At 36.2% G+C, this 18858-nt stretch overlaps 1 protein-coding gene across 2 annotated transcripts in view; it reads right to left on the bottom strand.

The window, feature by feature from the left end:
* The window catches only part of LOC126095214 (RNA-binding protein 33-like), a 225247-nt gene that overhangs the window by 88056 nt on the left and 118333 nt on the right, over nucleotides 1–18858 (bottom strand). Inside the window, exons 9-11 of one of the 2 annotated variants that reach the window (XM_049909950.1) lie at nucleotides 8791–9042; nucleotides 6516–6627; nucleotides 5990–6150 (exon numbers count right to left, since the gene is read on the bottom strand). In XM_049909950.1, the coding sequence (XP_049765907.1) occupies nucleotides 5990–6150; nucleotides 6516–6627; nucleotides 8791–9042 (525 nt within the window). The remainder of the gene's footprint in view (nucleotides 1–5989; nucleotides 6151–6515; nucleotides 6628–8790; nucleotides 9043–18858) is intronic. The other variant, XM_049909951.1, reaches the window with a different exon arrangement.

Below are 18858 nucleotides of genomic sequence, written 5' to 3'. Positions count from 1 at the left end.
GTTATTCCTTTCACTGATTTCATGTAATTTTTTTACAACCACTCTCCGTGATGCTCAATGGTCCCTGTCCGTCAGTACACGAGGTCTGCCTGGCCTCAATTTAGCTGTGGTTGTTCCCGCACATTTCCACTTCTAAATCACACCACCAAGAGTCAACTTGGGCAGCTTTAGTGGGTTTGTTACTCAGGTGACAGATTAGTCCACATTCAATATCACTGAGCTTTCTTTGCCGACACACACTATTGTTACTGCTTCTCTACTGACACCACAATACTCCCTGCCTCTTCCTCATTGATGGCTCTGCTTCTCATGACATATAGCGGTAAGGCTGTACGGATACATTTGATCAGATAGTGTGTACAAGGAGAGTGTGGGAATATTTACAAAATGTGGAATAAAGACCCAGACCATAGTAAACTGCACTGAATAGCTTTTTGGGAATTGTGATTCATAGGCAGACTTCAAATCACACAAGACACTTAGTTAATTGCATGTTTCATGGCTCATACTTGCGACCTCTTCCTGTGATGTGGAACAAGTCAGTTTTACAAATATTCTCAGTGTAAAATATGGTAACATGCTAATGTGGCGATTTTGATACTGATTTCATATTGGATAGCACTTGTCAATGGTATCTAGAGTTACTAGTGTCCACCTCTGACTTGTTCCCAACAGCAACATTCACAAGACCAGAAGCAACTGATAATTTATTTACAAATCCAATTTACTTCATTAAACAAATGTGAGCCCTACAATAACTGGTTTGTATAAGTACAATGGTCGAATAGGCATAATAAAACTTCTTCATCAATACACGGTATTGGTTGGAAATGCTTACCAACATATTATACTTGACCTACTATCTCTTTTATGTCTTGCCCTTCACTCTGTTGTCAGTTCTCGGAAACAAGTGGAACCCTTCTCAATTTGGGAATCTGAGTTACATGCTCCTCCTTCCCCAAACTTTCCTCTTTCTTCCTTGAATAAGGAACTAATAGCTCCAAAAGCTAGTATAATTTTTGTACTTTTATACATAGCTATCAGTACTGCTGGAATTTTGCCTTCTCAATGTAAGTAATAGTCAGCCATTTTATCTTCTTGGTCATTTTGTCTTCTTGTGATTCAATAGTTTCTGCAAGTAGATTTTCCTTTTGATACAATGTATAACATGACTTATTCCACATCCCTGAAGGTTCTTCTTCATGACTGGGGTTATTGAACAGATGATGAGACAGAATCTCCTGTTCTTACTAACCCACGTTTCTTTCTCAAAACTTTATTGAAGGGTAGGGATATGTGGTGTGTGATATGGGATTTGAAGAATATCATTTTGGTGCAAACTGGGAAGGTCATCAGAGAAAGACTGGGGTAAGTAAGCAAGGGAAATTAGGGTTTAATGTCCTGTTGATTATGAGGGAATTACAGATGGAGACTGGGAAGACTAATTACAATATATACACACAAGTAAAGGCATATTAATAGGACAAACAGTGTAGATGTGAAACACTGATTTGAACATGGTTTTTAACAAACAGTTTTTCAAAGCTCTTAATCCTACAAACAATTATGGTACCATTTTAGCACAATTTTCACCAAAGTAGAAAGAATACAATGAAGTTTGTAAATTAATTTAAACCTTCGGGAGATACAATACTAACAACACCATCGTATGAGGGTAGTCTGAAAAGTTCTGACCTAACAAAGAAATTACAAGTTTTTACTTGAAATTAATTTCTATTTTTCAATATAATCTCATCATAAGTCTATAATTGTGTGTGTGTGTGTGTGTGTGTGTGTGTGTGTGTGTGTGTGTGTGTGTGTGTGTGTGTATTTTCTATCTCCAACAAAGGCCTTGTTGGCCAAAAGCTCATTTTCTGACAGTCTTTTTTGTTGTGCCTATATGCAACTCAGTCTCTCTGCTATACAGTGAATAGCAACTATGTTTTTCGTAATACTGTTACATTCCATACTGGATTTTCCATTGCCACATAATAGTGAGTGTCTTTCTCTGCAAAACAGTTGTTTGCAAAGGAGATAGCCTCTTCAGTCAACAAAAATTTCTGTCCTCTGAGCTCAAATTTTAGCCAAGGGAACAAAAAATGTTGCCTAGGACTAGATCTGGTAAGTAAGGAGGGTGATCAAGCTGTTGAACCCACAATTCGTGGAATTATCACCATGCCAACTGCTGAAATGCCAGACAGCACAGAGTGAGCAATCTTGGCACCTAGCATATGGTCAGCTTACTCATCCCTAAATTTTCAGTCAACACATGATAAACATGTTCTTTAAACAATGGAAAGTCATGGTTGGAATATCAAAAATATTGAAAATGACAGATTGCTACTCACTGTAAAGATGACACACTGAGTTGCAGACAGGCACAATGAAAAGACTGTTACACATTTAGCCAGCTTTCAGTCAAAGCCTTTTTCAGAAAAGGAAACACACACATTCACACAAGCAACCACACCTCATGGATACATGACTGCTATTTTCGGCCACTCAAGCCAGTAGTCTGGCTCGAGTGGCTGGAGATAGCGGTCATGTGTGCTTGAGGAGTGCTTGCTTCTGTGAATGTGTATGTTTTCTTTTGTGAAGAAGGCCTTGGACAAAAGCCAAATGTGTAAAACTTTTTTTTGTTGTGCCTCTCCTCTCTCTCTCTCTCTCTCTCTCTCTCTCTCTCTCTCTCTCTCTCAGTTTAACTCGACAGTTCTCTACAACCATCTGGCAAACTTGAGCAATGTTCTCATTAGTGATTGTAGTTTTTGGCCAATATGAATGTTCATTCTCACCCAAGCTAGTATGAACACATTTAAATTCAGCTGCCCAAAATTTCACTATAGTAAATAACGGTGCAGAGTCCCTGTAAACAGTGTCAAACTTGTGTTTAATTTACATTGTTGTGGTGACTTTCAAAAACAAAATTCCAATTACAACTTAATATTTGGTTTTGTCAATTTTCACGAAAGCACATACACCAACTCACTAAAACAACTGTCAAACAACAAATGCATATCGAAAATGTCTGAAATTTTGGTATGTTACTAGATATACACATATAAATTCCCCAACTTTTGTTGACAAGTACTGATATTTTCTTGTTGAGGTCGGAAACTTTTCAGACTATCTTTGCACAAATGGAAACTAGCTCACAGGATAGTTTTATTTTTGATTTTTCTTGGGTGCCCAGTTTCACTTTCAAGGGCTGAAACACACCTCAAAAGCTAATTTAGCATTTTAGGTTTAGAGAGAATATTTTTAAATGATGATATACAAAAAATCTTTTTCTTATAAAAGGTGATATGTAGTCAGTGTTCTTGAAAACTGTATGATCAACTTTTGTAACAACATGAAATTTTGCTAAACACTTCACCCCACTACCATTAATTAATTTTGAAAAATGGAAACTTTTGTCAAAACATAAATGAAAGAAGCTTTTAAGTCACAAACATTTCTGAAAAATAAGCTGCACAATGTGCTGGCAGCGTGTTTTCAATATAACTAATTAAATTTTGTGAAAATTCCTTACTATTATAATTATTTATTTTACCTATATTTGTTTTATGTTTAAATTGTTATTTTATGTTTAACATACATGATTTTCTTTTTTAAGTTAACTGTTTTGTGATCAAAAAGCATAAGTAACTCATTTTTTATTATGATAGAAAATAATTACAATAATTATTATCTGTAAGGAAATGTAGCAAACAAAACTTTTTTCACACCATGCACATAAAATAAATGAAATTTCTTCACGTAACATACACAATGGAGAAGACAACAGGAAACAAAATTAAGCAGGATTTCAAATTGTCACAGGTGATCCTCTAAATACCCTGATTTTTATTAATCAAACAATGGAAAATCCAGGATGGAATGTAACCATACGAGAGAAGGAAAGTTGCTATTCACCATATAGCTGAGATGCTGAGCCGCGATAGGCACAATAAAAAGATTCACACAATCATAGCTTTTGGCCAATAAGGCCTTTGTCAGCAGTACACACACACACACACACACACACACACACACACACACACAAGTGCAACTTGCACACACATCTGCAGTCTCAGAGAGCTGAAACTACACTGTGAGCAGCAGCACCAGCGCATGATAAGGAGTGGAGACTGGTGGGGGGAAGGAGGAGGCTGCGGTAGGGAGGGGGAGGGATAGAATTTGTATTAGGCATACTGCAGTCCACTGGTAAGACTTTATGAAGAGAATACATTATGAACCAGTGACTGCAGCTTGATTGTATTGTTTTGGAGATGGGCACCATTATCATTTAACAAAACTAGATCTGAGAATCTTCTCACAATGTTCTTCCAGCATCAAAAGCTGTATACATTCTACGACTGTATGTGTGCCACTGAGCCCTTTGGGATCACCAGATGTTTGTCATCCTCTGGTACAATGCTAAAAATGTCCCCCCACCCAAACACACACATACAGACAGACCACCCACCTTTTCATAGCTTTAAAAGAAACTAATATTGAGTTTGGCCTGAGAATCTCTTTCCCAAGCACCAAATGTCCCTGTGACAGCATCAAAATCTGGTATACAAACGTCTGACTAGGTCAAAAGATATTTGAAAGATGTTTTCTTTCCCAGCGAGGGAGAAATATCTGTATTATTATTATTATTATTATTATTATTATTATTAGATTGTTGCAGAGATAAATGTGAAAGGACTACTGAGAGCACCATACCTGCAGACAACCAACTTTTTCAACTGGTGATCCCAAATGGCACGATGGCAAAGGTACAAAAGGTACAGCCATGGAGGACAGCTTTCGATGTTGGAAGAACTTTGAGAGACTACCTTCAAATCTAGTTTTGTTGAATTATTAAATCTGCAGTCATTTTTACATAATCAATTCTCTTCAGCAAGATCTATCAATGGACTGAAATATGTCTGATACATATCATGATATTTAGACGATCACCCGTGACAAATTGAAATCCTACTGATTTTGTTTTATGCTGTTTTTTCCATCATGTATATTATTGAAAAAATTTCCATTTTTTGTGCAGGATGTAAAAAAATTATGTTTTAAGCACTTCCTTACAGATTATCATTATTGTAATTATTTTCTACATAATAATGAGTTACTTATTATTTTCAACTAAAAAATACACTCACATGAAACAGTAACCTAATAAAAAAACACAAACACATAATGAATTTGAAACATAAAATAACAATTTAAAACATAAAACAAATATAAGTAAAATAAATAATTAGAATAGCAATGAAAGTTTAGATATTTTAATTGGGTATGTTGAAAATGCTCTCTCAGAGCATCATGTACAGCTTATTTTCCAGAAATGGTGTTCCAGAAACTAGCTTTGTTACACAGGGATGTATGTGACTTGAAAACTTCTTTAACTTATGTTTTCAAAATAATGGCAGTGGGGTATTTTGCAAAATTTCAAATTATTACAAAAGTTAATTATACAGTTCTCAAGAACTTTAACTACATCTCAACTTTTATATGAAAAACATTTTTTATATATCATTGTTTCAAAAATATTCCCTCTAAACATAAAATTACCCTTTGAGAGTGAAATTGGGCATGTATTGCAATGTTTTGCCCACTCTACACACTCTCAAAGTTTCTTCAAGCTCATTTATTGACACTTGAGGGGAAAAATGAGAATACACAGAAAGAATCATAATTAAATTTTAAATTACTATGGTAAATTACTATGGTAAAAAACAAGCAGACAGAAAAGTCTCAACTGAGGACATGAAAACTTAAAGACCATGCAGCCACACAGTAACTGCACTCAAATAACTATACAAAGACACATGTAGTACACAAATTTAGAAAGTAACACATACAACAAATAACAATTTTGAAGACAGCAGAATAACTGGAATAAGCTGAAAAAATGAGAGTAAATGCTACATTATGGCATCAGTGACTATAACACAGAAAACATGGATCCACAACTAATACTCGAGTATATAACTGATTATAATACCTTCTTTCTTCTGGGGGTAGAGTCCAGACGCTTCACAGGAACAACTTTCACAGGTGGCTGCTGTTGAGGTGTTGAAGTTTCTGGTTGTTGGGAATGTTGACTAGAACTGACAACATTTTGTTGCTTTGGAGAAGCAATCCGTTTAGGACCATTAGGTGGACCTGTTGCAGAAACACAGTTACATTTCATATTTTATGCCTGTTCACATTTGCAACCAGAAAATTTATATTTGCTCTTGCAAGAAATCTTAGTTTCTGGACTTTTAGAAATTACAACTTTGCATGCAATTAACAAATTAACAGTGTAATTATTATTTTTAATAATATCAAAACCATTAGGAACGACACAGCCAGTAACTGAGAATGCTTCAATACTAAAACTGTATCTGCTCCAAAACTTCATTTCAGCAAATTTGCCTTCACAGTAGTGCATCCAAGCTAGAGGTTATGTACAAAATAAATGAGAACAATCAGTTAATTATTATGGTATGGCCCATTTTGCAAGGGTAATGAAATTTTTCACTAACCTTGATAATGTACCCTTCGCTTCATATTCATATTCTGAAATCTAGACACTGGCTGCCTAAATCGTCCACCAGGACCCATGGTTTGACCAGGAGGTGGAACACGAAATGCACCCTATAAAAACAAATAGTATAAATTTTCTACAACCAGAAAATGGATACTAACTTACAGACTTGCCTATAAAAGTAATGAACTGGAATATGTAACAATAACTACTACTTATTACTCATATCAAAGAGTAGGTTCCTCACCTGTTCCAAACCGTGTACCTATTACCACTGATGTGTAGTGCACATCCAACTTTTTGCTTTAATGGGACCAACGAGTCACTGTGATATGGACTATAAAAGATACTGAAATTGCTGTGGAGAGGCACTCATTGGTGCCTGGTCAAAAGCTACCTACAGACCACAAAGATTGGTCAAAGCATAGTACAAAGTGTGCATGTCTGCCTCTATTGTATTAACAGTTTTACTGTGGAATGTTCATCAAACCATTCTCCTATGATTCATATGTGATAGGTTAGTGCGGGTAGGCAACAAAAGGTCTGATGAAAGCAAGTTATGGTGCTATGGCAAACTGCCCCATTTTCAGAAATAACAGTAATCTTTTCACAGTGGAGTTTAATCTAATTTAACTGCTCATCAATATAATCAGTTTATACAGAACAATACATTAAAAATGTTACAAATATCATCTGACAGAAAATATAAACTCAACTCTTGGAATCTCATTCCTTCCAAGAAAATAATTCAATCAATTTAAAGTTTTCACGATTTTTATTAAGACATTAACATTTAGGTTTAATTTTTAAATATTTGGATCTCCTTAAATGATGTGAAGCATTATGAGTAAAAGATTTTGGTTCATAAAATGTGGCAGATTTTCAAAATCTGTTACCCCTGATTCCCTTTCTGTAGTTTGTGGGTCTCCTGATGCTGGGGATTTTCCCTTTCGTGTATCTTCATTTTTCTCCTTGTAAAATAACTATTTATGAGTTCTAAACACCAATTTCAATTTTTATGACATCTAACTCAGCTTCAGATATTATTCTCCACATGGCTGGTAAGAATATACGCATCTTCTGCCTTGAATAGTGTTAGAACTAGTTTTTACTTTCTACTTTGAGTTACACTACTTCAATTTATGGTATAAGATTCTTTCCTTCTCGTACCATCTAGTAGCCCTCCCCTGACCTGCAGTTTTGGGTGACTTTTCCATAACTCTTTCATTTCTTAAACCTCATTAGACCTCCTCCTTTCCCTACAACCTTTCTGCCAGAAGGAGCCACTGATTTGCATTTTCCACATCTTTTTAGTACATTTTATCCTCTCAACATCTGAGGAGAAATTTTTTTTTCATCCTGTGACCTTATGTTTTTAAACAGTGATTATTTTCGTTGATATATCACTTACTTAAAGATACTTATATTACTGTTACCTACAAAACAGGCTGTTAAAATCCTTTTTTAATTCAAGAAGTACATAGTTAATACAATGTCTCAAGACAAATATACTAAAAGGTTAATGCTTCAGTACACAATCATAAATAGTAGTTAAGACACAAAATCTACTCACCAAGTGGCAGTAGGAGAAATCACATAAAAGACGTGTAAATGGACAACCTTTTCGAGCCAGTGGGTCTTTCTTCTGGTAGAATGGTTGAAGGGAAAGGGAGAGGGATGAACGGAAAGGACTGGTGGGGAAGAGTCACGGAAAAGTCATACAGAGCCTCAGGTCAGGGGAGACATGCTGGATGGTAAAAGAAGGAAAGACAAATCTTTTAAGTGCTTTTTTCAACTGCCACTTGGTAAGAAATTTTTTTATCCATCCATATTATATTTTCAAACATTGATTGTTTTCACTGATATAACAGATAAGATGTATTCCTGCATGTCTGAACTCATTCTATCGTACCTCATGTCAGCTTCATCCATGTCAAATGGTCTCTTTCAGATCAATGTGCAGCATAGTTGTCTTACCTTCATTGAGAAACCTGTACAAGTAAAAATGCATTGTCCTCAAAGAGGCTAACTCTACATCGCCACACACTGACTTGAAGATGACCATTTGTCCCAGCTGAAACTGATTATATTAAAATATAGAAGTGATAGTGTAAGGAAATAAACCTGTTTTACAAATGAAAACAAACAAGTTACTGCATTTCAAAGAAATGTGAAACAAGGTGTGTGTGTGTGTGTGTGTGTGTGTGTGTGTGTGTGTGTGTATACAACATTTTAGAACAAGTATGTCTACAGAAAACTTCAAATGTAGTTACCTGGATGTGCATATCAGGTGGTGGCATAAAATTGCCAGGAGGTGGAAACCGAGGTCCCTGTTCTTGGAAAGGAGGAAACTGCTGCTGTGGAGGTGGAAACATTAAAGTATCCCGTGGTGGGGGCAAGAAAAAATTGTCAGGGGGGGCCTGTGGGGGTGGTATTTGGTGATGAGCTGGTGGCTGCTGCATCATGCTGTGATTCAACCATGGTTCAGGCCCACTTGGTACAGGGGCATGAGTTGGAGGCTGCTCCTGCAACCAGTACAGCAAGAGATCCTGCACATTTTTACTGCTGTTTGCGCTTCCATTTATTCTCATGACAAAAACAATGCAAACGGTTACTGTGACATATTCTTGGAAAACGAACTGATATGCACTGATCTGCATATTAGTTAACATTATGTGTGCAAATCAATATTTCTGATTTTGTGAGTGATTCTATAAACCAGGATTTCCCAAACTGTGTTCCGCAGAATTCACTTTTTTAAAATTTTATTATGATTTCTGGGTTATTAGTTATGATATAAATAGAAGTAATCACAGAATAAAACAATTTTTTCTCACAATCAAAAATTCTGTTAATCTTCAAAATAAACAAGGTGTTCCATCAAAATACCAGGATTATCAAAATGTTCTTTCAGAGGAAAAGTTTGGGAACCCCTGCTATAAACCAAGCACCACAACGAGTGAAACAAAAGAGCATAAGTAATTATTTGATTTTCTCCTCGGAGATATTTTTACCATATTCTTTGAACATGCAATCAGTACATATAAACTCCTGCTTTCCTAAGAAATGCACTATTTTTGCCTTAAGAAATTGCTGAAAAAAATAAAAGGGGAAGAGATTCCTCTTGAGAGGTGTGATGATGACATAATTTATAAATATATCCTTTTGGAAAGTTTGCAGACATACTTTCCCACTGCCTTTGGTACAGCCATTTCTATACTGATTGACTGATGAGAACTTACAATAACATAGGCCACAGAAGGCAATGGAAAGAAAGAAACAGTTTATAAACACAAACATGAAAAACAAAGCAATAACACCTGCTTTGGCTAAGCAATTATGGCTCCACAAAGTCAAATCAATTTCACACAGTAGAAACGTTTACTGGACCCATTTATCATATGAAACTTTTAATTGTAATACTAATATGTGTGTACAATTACAAATATAAATATAATTCTATTTGTTCTGAGAATATTCATCATTTAAATATTTCTAAGTTTTAATTTATTATTCCATTATTGACCTAAGATTACCTTGCATATGAGGTTGTTTCTAATAACAAAAATTGAATGTGAAACAGAGAAATTAGTTACAAAACAAACCTGCACAATAAATCCAACAAGCCAAATTATGGACTTCAAAAATTGAGAGCTGGCTCTTAGAAAGATTCTTTTAAATATTACATTTGAGCTCAAAGCTTATCAATAAACTGCATGTAGCATTGTATTTGAAACATCAACTATCACCTAATTTAAAAATACACCTATTAATTTACATGCACAAAATAAATATGAAAATTAAATACAGCCTAAATCATAATAGGGCAGTGGCAGTGACACTGCAATGTGATGGTAAACATTGTAGCATATATATACATATTTATTGGTATAATTGGTAGAAAAGTGCTGTGGCAGTGGGAAAATAGTCCAAACAATGAATGAAATGACTTAAGTTTGAAATGAATATTAGACATTTTCTTAACTGATAAATTTGAGTTTCTGATACCAAATAATATTTTATTGTAAAATCTGGAATTTATGTTTTCTACATGTCAAGTGAAACTGAAGAGCACAAAAAAATGAGCTTATGAAACATTCACTATTCTTTCTTTGAATGCCCTACACACATACAAAATAAGTAGGAAGTAGTAATAGCATAATGTTAACAAACTATAATAGCACAATATATGACAAAGATAGCCTTATAGGGTTCTGTTGCAATAAGATAACTTTTAGCACATCATTGTCACAATTCCACCTCTTTTCTGCAAAACAAGCTGTGTCAGAAATGAAATTGTGGAATGTTGATCATTTGTAATTATGCTGTGTTGTTTATTATGGTAATCTAAACTTAGATGTGGTGAGACTTCTCCATTACTATGAAGAATAAAAATTAAATCAGGTGTGCAAGTACACTATTGCCATACAGCCTTATTCCTGTCAAAAAGATAGGGAAGTTAAAAGTATAACAGACATACCAGCAGCAATGAGACATAATTTTAATTTGGTCTGCAAAACTGCTTCCTCAAACAAATCAATAATATACTTGCTTAACATTTAACAGTTCAAAGTTATTTAGTAAGAACTTCAACATCAGCAGTTGGAGGAGAATGGGAATGCAGGTGAAATGAAAGATAAAATATTATTATTCAGATTACACAAAATTTACCAATATGGAAGTCTACTGTCACACTCTACCACACAATGTTAAGAGATAGTGATTTTATTTAAGATGTTCACATGTTATCAAGCAAGGCTAGATGTTGTTGATGGAATTGGGACAAGCCATAACCTGCTTACCTCTTACTGAGAGGTAGTAAGAATTTAGGCATGCAATGACCTTGACATACAGAGTGCACACATGCACATGCACACACACACACACACACAAATAGGATATGGTAATGTGGGTCCTTTGAGTTATGATTACAGAGGCATAGTTACATTGTAACCCAACATTTTTAAGCAGCAGCACTGATAATAGGCCACAGACAAGGCAATACCAGAACACGAAGTGTAATTGTATGAGCTAATTGGACTATTATGGACTACTGACACCCCACATATCTTCACTCATATCATGCATGTAGATAAGGTGACCATTTACAAGTACCACAGTGGTTTGGCTAAAACAGACACATCAGATTAAAGCATCTACTGATGCAGTCTACTTCCCATTCCAACAACAACAATCACTGTTCTTTCACATTGTTCTCATACCTACCAATGCTCTTCAAAATCCAATTGAAAATGCCCTAATTACTTGGCAACCAATTACATTTTGTGTAACTTTATTTATACCAAGATGTCTTTCAGGCTTCCACCCTTGCTAATGTCTTAGTCTGATCTGAAATGTCATTCCGCTTCCCTTATCACAGGTAAATAGGAAGACTTCCATATAATCCTTAATATTGTGAAAATGAAGAACATCAAATACATATGGTTCTCTTCCTAATAACATAAATGACAAAGCTACTGGCAGAGATAAAATTATTTAACACAGTCTTTACCATAGCTACAACATATTTCTATATTTACATACAAGTAACCATGCAGAAAATTTCAGTGCAAGTTCATGCTAAAGCAAGCAGATCCATCACAGCCAGCTAGAAGATATCCATAAACATGAAATTAGAGTGCTCTGATTTTTTTTTAACTACAGAAATGTTTTATTGCCTATACATCCATGTGGAAACTAGACAAACAGCAGAACAATGTTATATGTTGTAAACATAAATTCCAGATTTCACCCCAATTTTAGGGATAATATGCTGCCTCATCAAAGGGCCAATGACGGGGTAATGTATATAATATTTAAAACTGCTGTCCTAGTGTGTAGTTCTTACACTGACAAAGTTTTTGAAAAACAAGCAGCGCACCATTAAATCACAAGCATTTTTTTTATAAAGTACAGACTTAGTAATTTCACTTGAACTGTTTTGCACATAAAAACTTATTTGAAATAAATTTACTAGTATTCACAATATTTCCCTATTGTTTATGAATCATAAACCATAAAATTTAGAGCTTAGCGCATAACATTTAAACAGCATAGGACATCCACCAAGCTGCACAGTACAGTCTTAAGAAATTTTTAGTGAGAGCAAATGCTGAAGAACCTTCATTTATAGCAAACTGTGAAACAAATTGAATAATCAGCTGCTATCTGTTGAAAATATAACAGTATTTTCCCTTGTACCACGTAGCCATAAAAAGCTATTAATTTTTATTTGTTCTTCTGGTTTTGCAACACACTGCATATTACTTTAAACCCTACACCACCATGGAGATAAAGAAAGGACTTCCAGCATTATACTCTCACTTACAGATAGCTGAAATCAGTCACACAACATCAGTTACTGAAATAGTTTGCTCCTCTAAACATTCAATCATTCTTTCCCCAGAGTCAATAATGACTCCAAAAACTCAAAGTAGTGCTCACTAAAAAGTAATGAATTTGTGATTTAATTGAAGGACAGACAGCAAGAAAAACAAGCAGTTCTTAAGTGCTACTGCATTTTGCCCTTTGGTCATGTATTAAGTGTATAAAAACAAACTGGTTTGTATATGTACAAAATTAGTGATTTCTGTTTTAAAAATATGGGTCAGTGCCCACAAAATATGAGATATAATCAAATATATCTCTATTGTTAACAAGAAAGTGATACTTTTTCATTTACACTCAAAGGTGTGTCTGCTAATACACTTACTGAAAACAAAGTCAATGACTGTGAAATAATTTTCAAGTTTTAAGCTTGCCTAAGGCTCAACAGAATAACAAAATTTCCAGAGGCAGTCAATATGTACTATTATTTAATAACATCAAAAAGGATGCTACATGGACTTGACTCATCTAACAAGCAAAGTTGAAATGGAGCTCCAAACACAACTGAGATGCTTCTAATTTTTGACAATCAGAGTGTAAACGAGGGACAGTATCACATACTTGAACACACACAGACAAGTCAACTGGTCAAACAGACCAGAGTCAACCAAAATATTTCCCTACAGCATGCCCCTAACATAATGCAAAATTATCAATCTTTGTACAATACCCATTTTCCTAAAAAATTCACCAGAGGCTAATCCTATTACTCAAGATAGGGTTATATAAGGATCCACAGAACATAGCACATACAAGTGGCAATGCTTTTACTCAAGTAAAAATATATACACAGCTTCTGAAAGAGTATCACAGTGGAAGTAGTTGAAATTGAGTATGAAAACTGACTCATCAGGGACATGGCTTTAATTTAAAGATGTGTTAGATCCAACACCCACAATAGTCAGGGAGCAGACTTGCAATGGAATACCACTGATGGAGCTGGAAACAGCCGCTGTTATAAAAGAACAGCACCTAACAATGCAACTGAATTGAACAGACCTTTCAGAGCACTCTGCTCAATTGAGAAGTTTTTTATTAATCTTGAAACAGATCTAAGAACTTTGTCAGCGAGATCTTTGTCCTCATACTGTTCCATCATCCGCATACGGAATGAGGGAAAATGATTGTTCTTATACTTGGGTATGTGCTCCATTCTCTATTACCTAATACTTATGGCCAAAACAATCTAAGCAGTGTTTCTTGAGCACCAATTCTCCAAGTTTACCTAACAGGGCTTCATGAGAACAACTTCACCTCATATGAAAAAGTTTCCTTTCAGTTTCCCCTGCATCTCTCAACGACACTTCTATATGGCCTGTACTGACATATAACAATTTTAGCATCACATCTCTGAAATCCTTCTGCGAGAAAAAAGCTCAAAATATTTTGTTGTTGTTGTGAACTTCAGTCCTGAGACTGGTTTGATGCAGCTCTCCATGCTACCCTATCCTGTGCAAGTTTCTTCATCTCCCAGTATCTACTGCAACCTACATCCTTCTGAACCTGCTTAGTGTATTCATCTCTTGGTCTCCCTCTACGATTTTTACCCTCCACGCTGCCCTCCAATGCTAAATTTGTGATCGCTTGATGCCTCAGAACATGTCCTACCAACCGGTCTCTTCTTCTCGTCAAGTTGTGCCACAAACTCCCGTTCTCCCCAATTCTATTCAATACCTCCGCATTAGTTATGTGATCTACCCATCTAATCTTCAGCATTCTTCTGTAGCACCATATTTCGAAAGCTTCTATTCTCTTCCTGTCCAAACTATTTATCGTCCATGTCTCACTTCCATACATGGCTACACTCCATACAAATACTTTCAGAAACGACTTCCTGACACCTATAATCTATACTCGATGTTAACAAATTTCTCTTCTTCAGAAACGCTTTCCTTGCCATTGCCAGTCTACATTTTATATCTTCTCTATTTCGACCATCATCAGTTATTTTGCTCCCCAAAATAGCAAAACTCCTTTACTACTTTAAGTGTCTCATTTCCTAATCTAATTCCCTCAGCATCACCCGACTTAATTCGACTAAATTCCATTATCCTCGTTTTGCTTTTGTTGATGTTCATCTTATATCCTCCCTTCAAGACACTGTCCATTCCGTTCAACTGCTCTTCCAAGTCCTTTGCTGTCTCTGACAGAATTACAATGTCATCGGCGAACCTTAAAGTTTTTATTTCTTCTCCATGGATTTTAATACCTACTCCGAATTTTTCTTTTGTTTCCTTTACTGCTTGCTCAATATACAGATTGAATAACATCGGGGAGAGGCTACAACCCTGTCTTACTCCTTTCCCAACCACTGCTTCCCTTTCATGTCCCTCGGCTCTTATAACTGCCATCTGCTTTCTGTACAAATTGTAAATAGCCTTTCGCTACCTGTATTTTACCCCTGCCACCTTTAGAATTTGAAAGAGATTATTCCAGTCAACATTGTCAAAAGCTTTCTCCAAGTCTACAAATGCTAGAAACGTAGGTTTGCCTTTCCTTAATCTATTTTCTAAGATGAGTCGTAGGGTCAGTATTGCCTCATGTGTTCCAACATTTGCACGGAAGCCAAAGTGATCTTCCCCGAGGTCAGCTTCTACCATTTTTTCTATTCGTCTGTAAAGAACTCGCGTTAGTATTTTGCAGCTGTGACTTATTAAACTGATAGTTCGGTAATTTTCACATCTGTCAACAACTGCTTTCTTTGGGATTGGAATTATATTCTTCTTGATGTCTGAGGGTATTTTGCCTGTCTCATACATCTTGCTCACCAGATGGTAGAGTTTTGTCAGGACTTCCAATGGAATGTTGTCAACTCCCGGGGCCTTGTTTCGACTCAGATCTTTCAGTGCTCTGTCAAACTCTTCACGCAGTATCGTATCTCCCATTTCATCTTCATCTACATCCTCTTCCATTTCCCTAATATTTTCCTCAAGTACATCGCCATTATATAGACCCTCTATATACTCCTTGCACCTTTCTGCTTTCCCTTCTTTGCTTAGAACTGGGTTTCCATCTGAGCTCTTGATATTCATACAAGTGGCTCTCCAAAGGTCTTTTCAATTTTCCTGTAGGCAGTATCTATTTTACCCCTAGTGAGATAGCCTCTACATCCTTACATGTTTTACAGACTAAAACACTTTCCTAGGATTCTTTCAACACTTCAGTCATCCATTCAATTCTCTTACTACATCTTCCATGTTCCGGTAAATTGTTTTAGTGACATCGCCAAATATTACAATCTGTACATGGATCTTACTCTCCCAAATGCTATGAAACATGCAGTCAGAGATTAAGCTTATCCATCGTGGAAGATGAGCTCTGTAAAGGCTCAAAAACTAGCTCATGGAAATAAACAAATACAATTTACTTCCGATTATTCAAGTATAAACAAGTGTGTAATGTTTGCCTCTAGGAAACAGTGATAAACAATCCATCACTTGACAAGAACTGGCATTTACATTATTTAAATGGCTGTTGTGTGACAACAGATTATCGTTTCCATTGTTAGCAGCCAACTTGTCCCGTGTCAATCGAAAACAATCTCAGTTTCCTGATGTTGTCTGGTGTATAGGTGTTAATGAAGCAATTTGAAAGAACTTTGTAAAAGAGATGACAGAGAAGTGAAGAAATGTGTTGACATTAAGACAAAAATTACAATTAACTGAAAGATTTGAGAATGGGAAACTGTTGCAAAACTAAGTGCTGATTATAATCGAAGCAGACTGTTCGGGACATTAAAAAGAATAAGCAGAAAATACAAGATTTTCTCAGGAAATAAAATTCTAATTCTGGACCATCTGCACAAAAAAGCATGAAGAGATATACATTTAATGAATTGGATGCTGCTCTTTTGCAATGGTTTAGCCAAAAATGACATGAGGTGTCATTGTTTCAGGCACAATGTGTACTTAAAATGGTAAATTTCTTCATGAAGATCTAGGTTTAGAGGGAGAACTTAATTCTTAATCTGCAACCCCACATTACCCCAAATAATTATGAGTATACTGTACTTCAAAAGTGACTGGTTGCAGTTTTCTTTGTGTATATTCAGGTGACGCCATAGTAATAAATAAATAAATAAATAAATAAATAAAAGAAGAGAAGTATGCCATTTTATTATTACTGTAGATCTACAGGTGAACATTTAAGATGCACCTTGTGTTGCAATGTCATCTTTCGTATCGGAAACATGTCTGTCTGTATTTTTCTGGTCCTACCTCTTACAAGAGCTCAAGCAATTGCAAAACTACGTTTGAGGTGGTAGTCATAAGGTTTTAATTATCACCATGAAACAAAGTTACATAATTAATTTTTGTTGTGTTCGCAGGTACGACTGCAGTTTTGGTACACACTGAAACCCCCACATCAACACATACTGCTAGAGGAACCAAATAAAATAGCTCCTCATCCCACTTACAAAAAGGAATACTGTGCTATGATTTTCTGCATTTGAAGGGGAACAATGCCGAAACAACCTGTGCTGAGTTAACGAACATGTATGGCAACAACACACCTTCACATGACACAGTGGTTAGGTGACACAGATGCTTCTGATGGGATAAAACAAGCCTGAATGATGAAGGAGGAAGTGACCAACTGTGAACAACTGAGAATCACAACAGAGGAGGAGGCTGTTGCTGGACGACCTGCTTTATCACAGTTGAGGGAATAGTGGAAAAACTTAAAATCAGTCATGGATCAGTTCTCATCTTGCACAACATTTCAGAAGTGAAATAGGTCATTGCCCATCGGTTTCCACAATTACATAAGCCATACGTTTTCCATATGCCTAACCGAGGCAGCGGTGGGAATGTTGCTGTGACAGTCTAATTAAGATAACTTCTGCTGCCTAATCACCATGGATGAGTGCTGGGTGTATTAGCATGACCCTGAGACAAGGAGCACAGCAAGCAGAGCAAACATGTGGTTTCACCCCTATTATTGCCTGTACTACCACAAGAAATCCACTTTAACAGCACTTTTAGAAAGTGGCCACAAGATCAAATTTGACATAACCTCTGTTGTGGCTTGCACTAACAGCTTCTGGGACGGGCGCAGCCGCCCTGACGTTGGCGACGGTGCCCGTATACCGTACAGGCGAGCCTTTATTTGGCTCTGTAAGCGCGTTTAGCAGGTCTCCGAAGCAGTTTCGTCAACTAATGTGGAGATATTTCATTCTTCTTCCGCAAGAGGCAAGCACTTATCGGCTATATCATCCTGGGAGCGGTTGTGAGCATTGCGAAGACGAAGTTACCTGCAGTTCATTCACAGGTGTTTACGATCGTGACAATATCGTGCAGCGAGTTGACGGAGGCAGAGATCTTAGATATTCTTTATGGAGATGCAGGATCTGAAATTGACATTCTGACAAAGAGGATTCATACTCTCCAGACGAAAGTACAAGTGATGATTCAGATATGTATATGTCTCAACTGTTTATAAAGTGAAGGGTTCATTACCGCATTTTGTATTGTGAGTAGTGTTCATAACTTCACTTGCATTTAGTACCTTTTAGTACCAATCTTAGCATTACTTTTTTTCTATGCAGACAATGGTACAGACCATCAGTCACCATCTGTGGTACCTGGTGGTATGTGCTTCACTGAACACAAAGAGCAAGATTGGTCGGAACTAGGCGATCAGCCAGCACTGCCAGTTTTCCAGGAAGTAGTCGGCGTAGCATCGCATTTTTCAAATGCCACTGAGGAGCTTCAATATTTTAGTTATTTCTTTGATGACGACCTTATTCGGCTCATCAAAAGTTAAACGAATCGGTACACTGGTAACGTTATTACGGCAATGAAACGCATAGGTAGCCTGAAAATAAACTCTGTTTGGCACAAGTGGTCTGCAGTAAAATTGCAAGGGATTTACTGGTCTCTCAGTATTATTTTGCATATGTGCGTCGCCAAATTGCCAAAAATCAGTGATTATTGGTCAACAGACACGATTTC

The sequence above is a fragment of the Schistocerca cancellata genome, chromosome 8 (genome assembly GCF_023864275.1).
Source record: "Schistocerca cancellata isolate TAMUIC-IGC-003103 chromosome 8, iqSchCanc2.1, whole genome shotgun sequence".
Taxonomy (NCBI): domain Eukaryota; kingdom Metazoa; phylum Arthropoda; class Insecta; order Orthoptera; family Acrididae; genus Schistocerca; species Schistocerca cancellata.
This window is presented reverse-complemented; position numbering and strand designations above follow the sequence as displayed.